Below are 17509 nucleotides of genomic sequence, written 5' to 3' on the forward strand. Positions count from 1 at the left end.
TATCCAAACTGGACTTAAATAGCTCCAGACTCACAGTAACATGATTTCCTACATGTAACATGAAATAGCCTACCAAGCCACAATACCTACTCTTGCCAGCAACACTCACATCCCATGAACAAAAAATAAAAAGATTGCCTCACTAGCATCTTCTACTTTAATGAACACTGATTGGATGCCTTCCATGAATGTGCTCCCATGATCCCAGTGAAGGTTGGTAGCACATAACGATCTCAATGTAGATTTGGATAAAGAAGGTTCTTTGAGTCATTTGATCAAACCCTTTTCACCCCAGTCTAACCAATTGCTCATTATTTACAGTCTATGGGGAAACAACATCAAAGCTTAACTCATGAGCATTTGGACCATTCATCTTCAGATTGCCATTTTCTTATGCAGATACACTTTGCTTCAAAACAAGTCAGGCTTTAACTTGCCCATCTTTAAAACACAGTAACTAGATGTTTCGTTAAGGACAAAAAGTCCCTTTCCAATCTGACCCTGTGTCTGTTGCATTCTTCTGTTTAGCACAAACATACCAATGATACAACAAGGATTGGCAGGACAATAATGTGGGTTCTTCACTTGAAGGTAAGACTATATATACACACTGGTAACTGGGAGGCTATGTAGAACATATCTGGTCTGTAGGACTGCTTCTCTGTCCTGTCTCCAGAGTACATGGCATTATACATTATATTGTATCTCGTGGTGGATAGTGATGGACAGTAGTTTCAGATTCGCACCCTTAAAGGTGCATCACAACCGTGCCTGTTGAACTGATGCTTTGAGGTGATGAGGCCTTGGTCTTATGATTAAATTTACCTCTAGACTCCCAACCTTTCTTTAGACATCAATGTATTATGAAAGAGGAGGAACCCAGAATTGATTTCATCCAAAAAGTATGTAAAACAGAATGAAGTAACCTCAGCTGATTAATTAAACATTAATTAGCAGCTACCCCTCTAGAGGCAGAGGCTGGTACTGCAGCATACCATAAGGACACATGGAATGAGAAAAAGGGCTTTGAATAATGTTCCACCTTTCACAACCACAGGATGTCCCAAAGAGCTTTACAGCCAATAAAGTACTGTACTTTTGAAGTACAGTCACTGTTCTGATGTTGTAAAATGGCAACCAATTTGTGCACAGCAAGGTCCCACCATCAGCAGATAACCTGTTCTTTGATGGAGGGTTAGAGATAAGTATTGGCTTGGCCCAGGACACCAGGGAGAAGTGTCTGCTCTTCTTCAAAATAGTGCCATGAGATTTTTTTATGTTCACCTGAGAACGCAGACAGTTTAACATCTTACCCAAAGGACAGCACGTTCAAAAGTGCAGCACTCCCTCAGTATTGCATTGGAATGTCAACCTAGATTTTTATGCTCGAGTCTCTGGAGAGGGATTTGAACTGACAACCTTCTGACTCAGGGAATTGCGACTGAAGGAAATTAGAGGGAAAACAATGATCTCCCAGGAATCAGTAAGGGAATCAAGGGTTATGGGGAAAAGGCAGGAAAGTGGAGTTGAGGATTATCAGATCAGCCATGATCTCATTGAATGGCAGAGCAGACTCGATGGGCCGAATGGCCTACTTCTGCTCCTACGTCTTATGGTCTTATGAAATGTTTCATCTTCAAAACAAGAGATATCAGCAAAATTATTAAAGTATAAAAAGAAATGGCTTCACCATTAGATCCACTCTTATGTGGGGGAGGGAGGTGTATTCATAAGAACTATAAGGTTTCGTGATGAAATGAAATTATCTGACACCTCAAATCTCAAACCTGCTATTAATTTTACATAATCAGCTATTCTATAGCTATCATTAGTTTGAAACATGCGTTGTGATTGGAAGCTGGAGTTACCAAAAAAAAAGATACATTTTTTGTTTGATTCTAAGCCGTTAATTAAACAGACTCAAAAGATTCAAGGAAGGTGATATCCTGTAACCTCTCCGGTCCAAAAACACCAGTTTGCCACAATTTTTTTGAGCGGAACCAAGAAACTCACTGCATCATTTTAGTCCAGCACTTTGGGAGCAGAAACATGGAAGATACAGTATTTGGATGAGTAAAACAATTCTTATTACTGCTTTATAATGTTTTATCACTGTCTTATGCTTAAGGTAAATATTTATATAACTGATGGTTTCCAGTTCACACACTTGTGTTTAGGCATTCTAATGCCATTCTGTAATCCAGAAGATTCCGAATTCCAGAAAGGACTTGGTCCCAAGCATTCCGGACTGGAAAAAAGCAGAAAAACAGTGTATGACTTTATCATGAGACGCCGCTGTTTACACTCCAAGGTGTTTTACACTTATCGGAATTTCATGTAAAATTAAATGAAATTGTTGTCCTCGCTTGGGCTGAGTGTCTATAGGGAAGTAAAGATTTTTCTTGCTCGATTTTCCAATTTGTTTCCCACAGCAACATGTGGTCCTGTGACTAACAAAGGTTAAATCATGCCTCTCCTGCACCCCCTCCACCCCAGCTGTCTCAATCAAACTACTTTCTAAGTTACTACTGAGAGACAGGTAGATGTAGAAGAGACAGTCGCTCAGAGGAGCTGGGTACAGTTGTACAGTGGTTGTGTTACTGGCCTCTGATGCCTGGACAAACGGCCCTTAGGTATGAGCTCAAATCCCGCCGTGACAGTTGTGAAATTTAAAATTAATTAACTAATTTAACCTGGAATGAAGGTCAGCAATATTGACCAAGAAACTACTGGATTTTTGTTATCTGGCTCACTAATATTCTTTAGGGAAGGAAATCTGCTGTCTTTACCCAGACGGCCTGGGTGTAACTTCAGGCCCCGCAGCAATGTGGTTGGCTCTTAACTGCCCTCTGAAATGTCCTGACAAGCCATTCGGTTGCACCACCACCTTCTCAAAGACAATTAGGGATGGGCAACAATTGCTGGCCTTGCTAGCAATGCCCACATCCCATTAGTGAATAGAAAAGGAGAGACAGTGAAGAACTAGAAAGTGTGTGGCACATCTCAAATATCAAGAGAGAACCATTACAACAGTGACTACGCTTCAGAAATAATCCATTGGCTGTAAAGTGCTTTGGAATATGGCCTGAGGTTGTGAAAGGTGCCATAGAAATGTAACATTAAAAAAATTAATGAGGCAAGTAAAATGTCAAACAAGCCTTTGTTTTAAAACCAAGTGCAGCCTAACTCAAAGATCAGTGGGCCTGTTCAATAAAGTGTCAACTTGTGGACTAAGGGCCAATTATAACTCCAGCATGACCAGACCTTGACTAGGTCAGGGAGATCACTTCATTGCCAGGCAATAGGTACCAAGTCATGGTCAATGTGATCTCCTGGACTCAATTGGCCACAGGGATCTGAGAGCAATTTCCCAGATTTATTTTCCCTAATTGGCCTTGGGTTTTTTTGATCTGGTTTTCCACCTAACAAGAATGCCATAACAACAACATTGTTAATACAGCACCTTTAACATAATAAAATGTCCATGGGGCAGGATTTTACCCCTGATAGGGGGGAAGTTGAAGTGTGGGCGCGTGGAGATGTGCCTCCGATCAGCGCCCCCAATCAGGGGCGCGCCATCATTTTACGTGGGTGGGCCAATTAAGGCCCGCCCAGCGTGACGTCTGCACGAAAGCGTTATGCGCTGCCTGTGCGGGCCGGGGGGTGGGGGGAGTCCCTAAACCTGAAAGTGCGCTCTTTCACGCATGCACACGAAAGAGCGCACTCATCTCCCTGAGGCTAAGTGCTGCCTCAGGGAGATCGGCTCTACTGTCAAAAATATTAAAAATAGAAGAAAAAAAATTCCCTGACATGTCCCCTCATGTCACATGAGTTGGGACATGCCCATAACTTTTTTTAAAACTTTAATTAAATTTTTTAAAACCTACATGAAACCTCATCCTGCCCTAAAAATGAGGTTTCATGCTTTTTCTGAAGCCTGCCAGGGCTCCCGGCCTGCCCGACAACCTTAAGGTTGGACGGGCAGGTCCACTAATTAGTTTAATGACTCTGTCAATGGCCTCAATTGGCTGATTTTGCTGAGCCCCTGCCTACCTACCTGAAAATTTAAATGGGGCGCGGTGACGTGGGGAGTTCCGCCCGACATCACCGGGCGTCATTTTACGTGTCGGCGAGCGGGTCCTGCCCCCGCTCGCCGATGGGAAAATCCTGCCCATGGTATTTCGCTGTAACATAATCAGATATAATTTGACACCAAGCCACATAAGGAGATATTAGAGCAGGTGAGGAAGAGCTTGCTTAGAAGGGTGGATTTTAAGGAGTGTCTCAAAGGAGGAAAGAGTGGCAGAGAGATTTAGGGAATTCCAGAGTTTAGGGCCTCAGCAACTGAAGGTACAGCCTCCAGTGGTAGAGCAATTAAAATAGGGGATGCTCCCTGGAGATTACATAGCACTGAGCAGATAAGGAGTCTCTTGTGGAAGGCATCGCAGCTGTATAAAATGAGTTGTTCATTCCTGTCTGGCCTTTTCATAGGTTGACATTCTCTGAGTAAAAACAGAGCTTGAGTCAATTAATTTGAATTTTTTAAGAGTCTTCTTTTACTAAGGACTTTCTGCAGAAAATATGCCCTTTATGGAAGGACTGGAATAAGGGAAAAGTCAGGGGTGAAGGATGGGTGATTGACAGGGTGCGTCTCTACCACGTGGCAGACGGAGTTGTGGCATAGAATCATCGAACGCTACAGCATAGAATGAGGTCATTTGGCCCATTATGCCCTTGCTAGTTCCTTGAAAAATTCACCCAATTGGTCCGCACTCCCCCTGCTTTTTCCTCATAGCACTGCCAATTTTTCTCTTCCCTTCTTTCACCTTTCAAAGGTTTCTGTTCTCCTCCAAAATTAAAAGGAAGAAGGGAACAGTGTCATGAGTCAATTCCTGACAGATCTCAGCCCAGCCAACAACTCCTCGTTGTCTTACAGATAGTCAATAAAAGCATTGTCGGCCGTGCCAACAGGATCTGAATTGGAAATCAGCCAAGGAGGGCTAGGGTCACCTCAACGAAGATTAATTGACTATTATTGGTGCCTGCTCCATCTCTCTCTTAATGATGCAGGAACATCGAGAGCGGAGAAGGCTTCTGTTCCACTACTGCGAGGGGGTGGAGGTTCGATGTGGCCAAAGCTGCGACTCCAGCTAACAGCCAAAGATGGTGACCCAGCTCGGGATCGATTACTGTGAGTAAATGACGAGGATTAGAGAGAGAGAGAGAGAGAGAGAGAGAGGGAGCAGGATTCATACAGCAGAATGTGAAATTAAAATTTAAAAAATTGACTTCAAAAAGAAATGCAGAAACAAATCAGGACAATGGCCAGAGATCAGCAGCCCTGTGCAGAGGTAGTTTCTGATCGATTTTTATGATGGATAAATTATTACCCTGTCCTGTCAATTAGTTTCATTAAATGGGAAGGTGAGTAAAGTTTATATTTTAATTGGAGTTTGCAATTGGCCGTGGCTCTCTTAAGCGCTTGAAGTAATTGTTTCTCGAGCACAGTCCCCGGAGGGAATCAGGGCTGATTTAGCTGCTGAATTCTTACCTTTCTGTGTCACGGTGAGTGTGAGATGGAGGAGACTAGAGGCTTAGCCTGGCAGAGGACGCAGCCTCTGTCTACAAGCTGAGCTCTGGCAGCACAAGCTGGCATCATCTCATGGAATCTGACAATGCCACCTCGATGCCCATCCCATTAACCATGCTACTCAATATGAAGTTGGCGCTCACTGATGTAATTTCCATTCCATTGCTTTGGAAGGCAGTGCAATTATCTTAGAGCTGGGCACACTTGAGCTATCTTCTCATGCCAAAACACAATGCTTAAATGCTGAAGTTTCAGGGAGCACTTCCTTTCTGGGTGTCTCATTGAAGCCCGAGTGGGAGGGAGGGAGGGGGGGGGGGAAGGAAGGGTGGAGCTTGCATTTCCATAGCGCCTTTCACGACCCAAAGGCATCCCAAAGTACTTCACAGCCGATTAGTTACTTTTTGAAACGCGGCCTCCATTCTAAGGAAAGCAGCAACCAAGTTGTGCACAGCAAGCTCCCAGATAGAGCAAAAGAGATAAGCGGCCAGATTCACTGTGTTCGGCGTTGGTTGCTTGGCCAGGGTTGCCCTGTTCTTCTTCAAATTGTATTCTGCTGTGTTTTACATCCACCTGAGAGGGCAGACTTGGTTCTGCATCTCATTTGAAATGCATTAAATAGTTGCATATTTGTGCCATTTGATAAGTTGGTGGTGGCGGGCGCAGTTTAGGTGGCAGTTGCACTAATGAGAGTTTTGGGTGGCCACCTTTCTCAGCCATAATTCCTCAAAACCATTTGTATAACCTAGAACCATTCCAACAAGGCGCTACTGTTGAAGGGAAGACCTGTCCTCCAGTGTTTGAAGACCCAACTTGGTACAGCAGGGAATCAAACCTACCCAGGCAATCAATCTCTGCATCGCCAAAACAGGAAGGGTTTGTGTGGTGTGGGAAAGGGATCTAATTCCAAGTACAATATTCCTGGTCTTTTAGAAAATGAGACATTAAGGGAGTATTAAATTCGTAGAGGGCTTTTTGCAGAATTGATGCTGAGAGGCTGTTTCCCCCCCTTTGCAGAGCCGAGAACTAGCAAACATAGCCTCAGGGTAAGTGGTCAGCCATCTGGGATTGAGATGAGGAGAATCTCTGGAATTCTGCACCACAGAGAGCTGTGTATACTGGCATTGGAGGCAGTCCAGAGAAGGTTCACTAGGTTGATCCCGGGGATGGAGGGATTTTCTTATGAGGAGAGGTTGAGTCGGTTGGGCCGGTACTCATTGGAGTTTAGAAGAATGAGAGGCGACCTTATTGAAACATATAAGATTCTTAGGGGGCTTGACAGGGTCGATGCTGAGAGGTTGTTTCCCCTTGTGGGAGAATCTAGGACCAGAGGGCATAATCTCAGAGTAAGGGGTCACCCATTTAAAACACAGATGAGGAGGAATTTCTTCTCTCAGAGGGTAGTCAATCTGTGGAATTCTTTACCGCAGAGGGCTGTAGAGGCTGGGTCATTAAGTATAGTCAAGGCTGAGATAGACAGATTTTTAATCAGTAAGGGAATCAAGGGTTGTGGGGAAAGGCAGGAAAGTGGAGTTAAGGATTATCAGATCAGCCATGATTTTATTGAATGGTGGAGCAGACTCGATGGTCTGAACGGCCTACTTCTGCTCCTCCATCTTATGGTCTGTGGATGTTCAGTTGTTGAGTATATTCAAGATTGAGATCGACAGACTTTTGGACACTAAGGGAATCAGGAGATATGGTGATAAGGTTGGAAAGTGCAACTGAGGTACAAGGTCAGTCATGATTGTACTGAACAGCAGAGGAGATCGAGGGGGCCAAACTGCCAACCCTTATTTCTTATATTCTTACAATCATAAAATACAAAAGCAGAGCCTTCAGAATGGAGCGCAGAAGGAGAGAAGACACTTAGAGAGAAAGAGCAAGATATACACATATTTGACTTGCCCTCAGTAAAAACTCTCTTGGATTATCCAGTTCAATTTTCCCTGGGCCCATACTGAGCAGTTTATGAGGTTGTAATCACACTCCAATCTGGTTTGTCTGACTGAGAAGTTTACCAGGTATTCTTGAGAAACCAATCATTGCGGCCTCAACTGAGAGCTCTTTATTCTTTCCTCCATCTCACTCTCCCTGGGATGAATAATTTCACCAAGGAGGCACTAAGGCAGTTGAATCCTTAGGAGTAATCATTTGCTTTGAAACCACGGCCAAGTTGTAAATATTTTTGTAGATGATGAAAATTCGTCGCAGTACATGAGGCCCCTCAGCATCTTCCTGTCAGCCCTGTCACCTGGCACTAACCGCGGTGCCATTGTGCAGCGTTAGTGTGGGTCAGTGGGCAGCACCCTCACTTCTGATGTTGGCCGTTTGCGCATTTGAGTCCATGAGACATGAACATATAATTTAAGGCTGGAACTCCTCAGTTTAGTTTCCACCCCTCCTGACCTCCCACCATGTGTGATTATATTCTATTAGGCCCCTCCCATTTGGACGGAGCGATTCCGTGGACCACAGCCTCCCTCAAACACCCCACACTGAGCTGCCATTTTTCACCTGAGGGCTTTTCTCGGCAATGTTGTTGACCTCCCTCTGAACTGCCTTCTGAAATGGGCCACTCAGCTGTAAAGAAATGGGCAGTCAATGCCGGCCTTGCCAGTGACGCCCACATCCCATGAATCACTTGAACAAAAAAAAAGCTGAGACATCAAGGGGGCGTTTTTGGATTGTCAATGTGCCCGTTGCGGCTCAGTTGGTAGCACTCTCGCCTCTGAGTCACAAGGCTCTGGTTTTATGACCCACTCCAGCACCTGAGCACAAGCTGATGATCCTGTGCAGCTCTGAGGGAGTGCTGTGCTGTTTGAGGTGCTGCCTATTTTGGTTGAGACGCTAAAGTGAAGCCCCATCTGCTCTCTCAGGCCTATGTAAACGATCCCATGGCGCTATTTCGAAGAAAAGCTGGGGAATTATCCCTCTGGCCAAAATTTACCCCTCAATCAGCATCACAAAAACAGATTATCTGGTCATTAGCACGATGCTGTTTGTGGGAGTTGTTGGGTTTTCCTACTTTGGAAGAATGACTGTACTTCAAAAAAAATAGTATTTCAGTGGCTGTAAAACCATTTTGAAATGTCCAGTGGGTTAAGAAAAATCTTATATAAACGTGGGTCCTTCTTATACATCCAGGTAGAAATGCCTAATATGCTTGTAAAACAGTAACTATGGTTCAGCGATTCTAAATGTTCAGGATGGAATCAGAAAATACATTCTATGTTTCTTCATTCATAGTCAAACGGTCAATCAATTGAATGTTATTGAATATTAAATTTCCACTTTGCTGCGCTGTTTGCGGTGTGGTGATCAGTAAGGGACGTGTAAGGGGACAGGCGACTATGCTGGAGTGAGGCGGAGACTGAGTGAGTAGCGCATCAGGTTCACATGGGAATACAGCGCACGGGGGAAAGAGGCGGGGTTTACATAGGAATTATTCTGAGTTAATTAAGAAGGTAATTTAATTAACAAAATAACAAAAGTAACAATGACAATGTTGCAGCTGTGAGATGTGGGAGCTTTTGGATATCAAGGTGATTCATAACAAACACGTCTGCAGGAAGTGTAAGCAGCTTGAGGAATTCCAGATCGGGATTATTGATCTGGAAGCTGAACTGCATACACTCCACAACATAAGGAAGGGGGAGAAATACTTGGACAATTTGTTCCAGAAGACAGTCACGTCTCTTAGAATAGGGTCGTCTGTTTGGGTCAGCAGTGAGGGCCAGGAGGATGTGACTTGTCAGTGAGGCAGGTAATGGGACCGAGCAGACAGTAGTGGAGGAGCTTCAGGCTTTGCAATTGTCAAACAGGTTTGAAGTGCTCACAACCTGTGCGGACGAAAGCAAGATCTGCAAGGTGGATGAGCAGCTGGCCATGGCACCAGGGTATAGAAAGCCATTCAAGTGGAGGGAGCAAACAGGAATGAAGTGGTAGTAGGGGGATAGTATAGTGAGGGGGATTGACACTGTTCTCTGCAGCCAAGAGCGAGAGTCCAGACAGCTGTGTTGACTGCCCATTGCTCAGGGCTGGAGAGGAACTTGCAGTGGGAAGGGGAGATCCCAGTTGTCGTGGTCCATGTGGGTATCAACAACATGGGCAGGACAAGAAAGGAGGTTCTGCATAGTCAGTATGGGAAACTAGGCACCAAATTAAGAAACAGAAGCTCAAAGGTAAAAATCTCTGGATTATTACCTGAGCCACATGCAAATTGGCACAGGGCAAATAAGATTAGAGAGACGAATGCGTGACTCAAAGACTGATGTGGGAGGAGTGGGTTCCGGTTTGTGGAGCACTGGCACCAGTACTAGGGAAAGCGGGGCCTGTACTGTTGGGACAGTCTACACTTGAACCGTGCTGGGACCAGTGTTCTAGCGAGCTGCATAACTAGGGAAGTAGAGAGGGCTTTGAACTAAACAAGGGAGGGTGAGGGATCAAGCTTGGGTAGATGTGGCAAATCAAGGAGTAAACTCAAGGCAGGAGACCATAATAGTAATATGGGAAATGAGGATCACAGAGTGGCAAGAAGGGACAAAGAGATAAAACCTAAGGATACATCAATAGTCAAGATTAAATGTTAAAAAGATAATAAAAAGAAAAAAACTAAAGGCTGTGTATCTGAATGCTCATGGCATTCATAACAAAGTCAATGAATTGATGGTGCACATTGAAGTAAATAAATATGATCTAATAGCAATTACAGAGACATGGCTGCAGGTTGACAAGGATTGGGTCTTAAGTATTGAGGGGTATATGACATTCAAGAAGAATATGAAGTTAGGTAAAGGTGGAGGGGTAGCACTGCTAATCAAGGATGGCATTGGTGCAAGAGTTAGAGATGACCTTGGTTTGGGAGATCAGGATGTAGAATCGGATTGGTGGAGATGAGGAATAGTAGGGGAAAGAAGTCACTAGTGGGAGTCATCTACAGGCCCCCTAACAGTAACCACAGCGCAGGACAAAGTATACAAGAAGAAATATTGGGTGCTTATGATAAAAGGACAACAATAATCATGGGTGATTTTAACCTACACATAAACTGGAAAAATCAGATTGGCACTAGTAGCCTGGATGAGCAGTTCTTAGAATGCTTTCGAGATAGCTTCTTAGAACAGCAGATTCTGGAACCAACCAGAGAGCAGGTTATATTAGACATGGTATTGTGTAACGTGACAGGATTAATTAATGACCTCAGAGTAAAGGCACCCCTAGGTAGCAGCGACCACAATATGATTGAATTTTACATCCAGTTTGAAAGGGAGAAGAGTAGGTCTAAGACTAGTATCTTAAACTTAAATAAGGGCAACTATGTGGGCATGAAAACTGAACTAGCTGAAGGGAACTGGGATACTAGGCTAGAGGATAGCTCAATAGAGAAGCAGTGGCAGACATTTAAGGAGATATTTCAGAATACTCGGAATAAGTATATTGTTACTATGATAAAAATTCTAAGGGGTGGACCCACAATCTGTAGTTAACTAAAGAAGTTAAGGAAAGCATCAAACTTACGAGAAAAGCTTATAACTGCACAAAGATGAGTGGCAAGTCAGGGCGATTGGTCAGAATATAAAGAATGGCAGAGAATGACTTAATCAGGAGCAAGAAATTAGAGTATGAGGAGAAGCGAGATAGAAATGTAAAAACAGATAGCAAGAGTTTCTACAGGTATTCAAAAAGGAAAAGAGTGAGTATTGGTCCTCTAGAGAGGGACAATGGAGAGTTAATAGTACATAATAAGGAAACGGTGAATGAAATAAACAAATATTTTGCTTCTGTCTTCACTATAGAGGATACAAAAAGCATTCCTGTAGCAGCTGTAAATCAAGAGGTGGGAGGGAGAGGGGATCTTGGTGAAATTACAATCACTAGGGAAGCAGCAGTGAGCAAACTGATGGTGCTGCAGACTGACAAGTCTTCAGGTCCTGATGGACTTTGTCCTAGGGTCTTAAAGGAGTTGGCTAATGAGGTATTAGACGCTTTGGTATTAATTTCCCAAAATTCGCTAGATTCTGGAAAGGTTCCATCAGACTGGAAAGTAGCAAAATATCTCCTCTATTCAAGAAGGGAGGGAGGCAGAAAACTATGGGCAGGATTTTCCCCCCGTCAGGGGCGAAGTTGAAGTGTGAGTGCGCAGAGGCGCGCCTCCGATCGGCGCCCCCAATCAGGGGAGCACTGCCATTTTATGTGGACGCGCTGCCATTTTACGTGGGTGGGCCAATTAAGGCCCGCCCAGCGTGACGTCCGCACAGAAGCGCTATGCGCCCCCTGTGCGGGCGGGGTGTGGGATTCCCTGAGCCGAGAGTGCGCTCTTTCACGCATACGCACAAAAGAGCGCACTCATCTCCCTGAGGCTAAGTGCAGCCTCAGGGTGATTGGCTCAACTGTCAAAAATATTAAAAATAGAAAAAAAAAATTCCCTGACATGTCCCCTCATGTCACATGAGTTGGGACATGTCTATAATTTTTTTTTAAACTTTAATTAAATTTTTTAAAACCTACATGAAACCTCACCCCGCCCGTGGATGAGGTTTCATGCTTTTTCTAATTCCTGCCGGGGCTCCCGGCCTGCCCGCCACCTTAAGGTTAGACGGGCAGGTCCATTAATTAGTTTAATGACTGTGTCAATGGCTTCAATTGGCCATTGACAGGTCGGTGGGCAGACAGCTGATTTTGCTGAGCTCCTGCCTCCCTGAAAATTTAAATGGGGCGCGGTGACACCGGGAGTTCCGCCCGACATCACCATGCGTCATTTTACACGTCGGTGAGTGGGCCCCACCCCCTCCCCGCTCACCGATAGGAACATCCTGCCCTATAGGCCAGTTAGCTTGATGTCTGTCATGGGAAAGGTGTTAGAATCGATCATTAAGGAGTTTATAGCTGGGCACTTAGAGAAACTCAAGGTAATTGGGAAGAGTCAGCATGGTTTTGTGAAAGGGAAACCATGTTTAACCAATTTATTGTAGTTCTTTGAGGGAGTAACATGTGCCGTGGATAAAGGGGAACCTGTAGACGCACTGTACTTGGATTTCCAGAAGGCATTTGATAAGGTGCCACATCAAAGATTATTGTGGAAAATAAAAGCTCGTGGTGTAGGCGGTAACAACTGACCATGGATAGAAGATTGGCTGGCTGGCAGAAAGCAGAGAGTATGCACACATGGGTCTCTTTCTGATTGGCAGGATGTCATGAGTAAAGTCCCCCATGGGTCTGTGCTTGGGGCCTCAAATTTTTACAATTTAAATCAATGACTTAGATGAGGGGAGTGAAGACATGGGAGCTAAATTTGCAGAAGACACAAAGATAGGTAAGAAAGTATATTGTGAAGAGGACATAGGGAGGTTGAAGATGGATATAGATAGGTTGAGTGAGTGGGCAAAGATCTGGCAGGCAGACCATGATGTAGGAAAATGTGAAGTTGTTCACCTTGCCAGAAAGAATAAAAAACAGAGTATTACTTAAATGGAAAATGGCTGCAGAATCCTGAGGTGCAGAGGGATCTAGATGTTCTACTGCATGTGTCACAAAAAGTTAGTATGTAGGTACAACAAGGAATTAAGAAGACTAATGGAATGATGCCCTTTATTATGAGAGGAATTGAACATAAAAATGAGGATGTTATGCTTGGGCTATACAGGGCATTGGTGAGACCACATCTCGAATACTGTGTGCAGTTTTGGTCTCCTTATTTAAAGAAGGATGTAAATGCGTTGGAGGCAGTTCAAAGGAGGTTTACTAGATTGATACCTGGAATGAGCGGGTTGTCTTATGAGGAAAGGTTAGACAGACTGGGCTTGTTTCCACTGGAGTTTAGAAGAGTGAGGGGTGGCTTGACTGAAGTATATAAGATTCTGAATGTCCTTGACAAGGTGGACATCGAACGGATGTTTCCTCTTGTGGGTGAGTCCAGAACTAGGGGACACTGTTTAAAAATTAGGGGTCGCCCTTTTAGGACAGAGATGAGGAGAAATTTTTTCTCTCAGAGGGTTGTGCGACTTTGGAACTCTCTGCCTCAGAAGGTGGTGGAGGCGGGGCCACTGAATATTTTTAAGGCAGAGATAGATAGATTCTTGTTAGGTAAGGGAATCAAAGGTTACGGGGGGTAGAAGGGAATGTTGAATTCGAAACACAAACACGTCAACCGTGATCTTATTGAATGGCAGAGCAGGCTCGAGGGGCCGAATGGCCTCCTTCCGGTCCAATTTTGCATGTTCGTAAATTTGAAATATTGATTGATTTAAAATTATCCAGAGCAGGCATTTGAGTTCTTATCAGCTATTGAACTGCATCCAAGACCAATTCCGCTTGTCACCTGACACCCACCGACACTGAGGCCCGGCAGAAGTTCTAACCACGGTCCTAAAGGATAAGCGAATGCTGGATAAGATGGGGAAGAAACAAGGAAAGAGGAAGAAAGGATGAGGAAGAAGAGGAGGACGAGGGGAATAACTAGTGGAAAAGGGCACGTAGATAACTGGCCTTTAACTTTAACCCATCCAGAGTTTCCCTTAATATTGTTTGTGATGCAGAGCAGCCCACACTGAGCACACGGTGCAGTCTGACGCTGTGAGAAATACTGTTTAAAATCTGCAAATGGGGCAGGGTTAAGAGTCATACCTGCACGTCTGTATCCACGCGGCTACGGCCAGAATTTTACATCCCGCGGGCAGGCGCACGCCCAACCCGATCGGGCGTAAAATCACGCAAGATGCTGTCGGGCGAGCATCCCGATGACATCACACACTCGCGTGACATTTCGCTCAGCGGGCACGCGCAAGAGTCAGCAGCGCGCCCGCCGACAATGCAGGCAATGAAGCCCATTCGTGGCACAATTGTCAGCGACTTTTCGTGGCCCTGTCCAATCTTACGCTTGGGCGAATCGGCCAGGCGGGCTTTACATTTTTCATCAAATCTCATCCAAGGGCAGGATGAAATCTGCGTTAGGGAATAAAATAAAAATAAATATCTGGGGACAGCATTTTTATGAGGCATGTTTTCAGGTGCTTGAATGTGCTGCCTGGACGTTTATTTGCAGCTTTTTAGAGCTTTATTTCATTATTCGCTGGTCTGCAGCTCCCTGCAGGGAACTCAGTGGAAGGGTCACCCGCGCCCCTGGTGATGTCATCGCTGACCACTTCCCGCCCCCCCCACTCCGGCAGCGCTGAGCCTTTCAGCGTACGTTTCACGCTGGCTGCCTGTTAATTGGCCAGCCAGTGTGAAATCGCGATCGGGGGGCCGATTGCAGTCAGGGATCCGTTTCCCGGCCACTCCTGTGCCCACCGATCACACGTGCCCAATGACCAAAAAATTCAGGTCTATGTGCGTCTGTGTGTGTGTGCCCATGTGTGTATGGTTGCATGTCACTGTGTGTCTGTGTACATCCGTGTATATGTGTGTCTGTGTGCATGTGTACCTGTGCATTTGTACGTGTGTGTGCCTGTGTACGTTGTATGGACCTTATGTGTATGTCTGTGTCTATGTATCTGTGTGTTTGCTTGTGTGCCTGCACATGTGTGCATGTTGGTGTGTCTGTGTTTGTGTGTGTGTGCTTGTGTGTGTGTGTGTGTGTGTGTGTATGAGTCTGAGTGTGTCTCTGAGTGTGTGTGCCAGTCTGTGTGTGAGTGTGCGAGTCTGAGTGTGTCTCTGAGTGTGTGAGTGTGCCAGTCTGAGTGTGTGTGTGAATGTGAGTCCAAGTGTGTGAGTGTGAGTCTGAGTGTCTCTGAGTGTGTGTGTGTGTAGTTTTCATTCCTCACCTCACAGTTTTATCGGAAACCCAGCCAGCATCACAGTGATCAAACCCGTCCTGAAAAGCAGCCAGCAGTTGTTCGGGGGTTGCGATCCTCGCTGAGTTGTCCAGACAGGCCTGATTGGCGGCCTCGAAGGTGAGTGAGTACCTGTTGCTCCCGGCACGGTAATGGAACACGACCCCTAGGGTGGGCGATGGAAAAAAGGAACCAAACAGAAAGGTGAGGTGAGGGAACAAAGAACTTTCAACTAAAACACTATCTGCACAAAACCCAAATGAATTTTGTTTGCCTTTTTTCTTGGGAGGGTGTGAGGTGAATCTGTACTTCAAGGTGAAGGGGGCTTTACCAGGAGATACTCCCTTGATGGATAAATACAGTCGACAGTGTAGAACTGAGCCTTGCAGACTCGAAATACATCGAATGTACAGCACGGAATCAGGCCATTCAGCCTAACTGGTCAATTCCGGCCTTTACACTCCACATAAGCCCCCTCCCACCCTACTTCATCTCACCCCATCGGCACATTCTTCTGTTGCTTTCTCCCTCATGTTTATTATCCAGATTCTCCTTAAGTGGATCTCTACTACTCACCTCAACCACTCCCTGTGGTAGCGAGTTCCACATTCTCACCACTCTCTGGTTAAAGAAGTTTCTCCTGAGTTCCCAATTAGATTTATTAGTGATTATCTTATATGAATGACCCTGTAGTTCTGGTCCTGACCCCACGTTTTACCCTATCAAACCGCTTCATAATCTCTATCAGGTCACCCCTCGGTCTTCTCTTTTCTAGAGGCAAGAGACCCAGCCTGTTCAATCTTCCCCAATAGATTCTGGTATCATTCTTATAATTATTTTTTAAAATTCTCCAGTGCATTATAGGTTTACATGGAATTTACACTACAAAACAACACGCCATTCAGCCCATCAGATCTACAACAGTGTTTACAATCCACACAGGCCTCCTCTCAACTCTCTCTGGTAGCCCCTCAAAGTGAGGAGGGTGCCTGCCACGGGGTGCAGCCCATGGAGTCTTTCAACATGCGAGGCTGTTGTGCTGCAGCTACCACACGGACCTTCCTGACCAGGAGAGACTCTCCCACTCTGACCGCCTGCCATAGGCATGTTGGAGGGATTTGCAGGTTGATAATCAATCTGTTTAGCCACACAATGAACACACTTCCCATGGCCATCAAGTCCCAGACTGGGGCTCGAACCTGGAGCTTCTGGGTTAGAAGTAGAGACCCGGCCACTGTCCCACACGACCTCCCATCTCCTCACAAATTTCCTCATTTGGTTACTTTTTAATAATATGAAGACCAGCGCAGTGAACCATGCTCCAAGTCTAATCTAACCAAGGTTCTAACTCTAGTGCGAGTTGATCTCAACTGAAGTACCTACCATTGATTTTGATGACCCCTGGGATGTGATGCCCTCCATGATCAAATTGCCTGCCACACTCCCTACCTATAGTCACATGGTGACAGCGGCTTTCTCAGTTTCAAGTCTATTTTAGCAGAAAGAATGTGGAAAGACAGTACAGAATAAAGAGAGAAACTCTAAAGGAGGTGGAGGAACAGAGGGACCTCAGTGTGTATCAGTGTAGGTCATTGAAGATGGCAGGGCTATGTTGGGAGAGCAGTTAATAAAGCATATGGTATCTTAGGCTTTATTAATAGGAGCGTTGAGTACAAGAGTAAGGAGGTCATTTTGAACTTGTACAAGACATGAGTAAGACCTCATCTGGAGTACTGCATCTAGTTCTGGGCACCATACTTGAGGAAGGATGTGATGGATTGGAGAGAGTACAGAGGAGATTCACAAGAATGATTCTAGGGATAAAGAACTGTAGCTATGAGGATATATTGAAGAGGTTGGGACACTTTTCCTTGGAGGAAAGAAGGCTGAGAGGAAACTTGATGGAGGTATTCAAGATCCTGAGGGGTATGGACAGGGTAAATAGTGAGAAACTGTTCCCACTCAAGAGAACATCAAGAACTAGAGGGCACAGATTCAAAATAATTGGCAAAAGGAGCAAAAGTGTGGTAAGGAAATTTTTTTCACACAGAGGGTGGTTGGAGTCTGGAACGAACTTCCTGAAAGGGTGTTGGAGGCAGGTTCGATCGAGGTATTCAAAATGGAATTGGATTGCTACCTGAAAAGAGAGAAT

At 45.0% G+C, this 17509-nt stretch overlaps 1 protein-coding gene across 1 annotated transcript in view; it reads right to left on the reverse strand.

Moving 5' to 3' along the window:
• The window catches only part of ncanb (neurocan b), a 149636-nt gene that overhangs the window by 121185 nt on the left and 10942 nt on the right, over nucleotides 1-17509 (reverse strand). The window contains exon 3 of the mRNA XM_078554756.1: nucleotides 15349-15523. Coding sequence (XP_078410882.1) covers nucleotides 15349-15523 — 175 coding nt within the window. The remainder of the gene's footprint in view (nucleotides 1-15348; nucleotides 15524-17509) is intronic.

This window comes from Cetorhinus maximus, chromosome 13, assembly GCF_964194155.1.
Source record: "Cetorhinus maximus chromosome 13, sCetMax3.hap1.1, whole genome shotgun sequence".
NCBI classification, from domain to species: domain Eukaryota; kingdom Metazoa; phylum Chordata; class Chondrichthyes; order Lamniformes; family Cetorhinidae; genus Cetorhinus; species Cetorhinus maximus.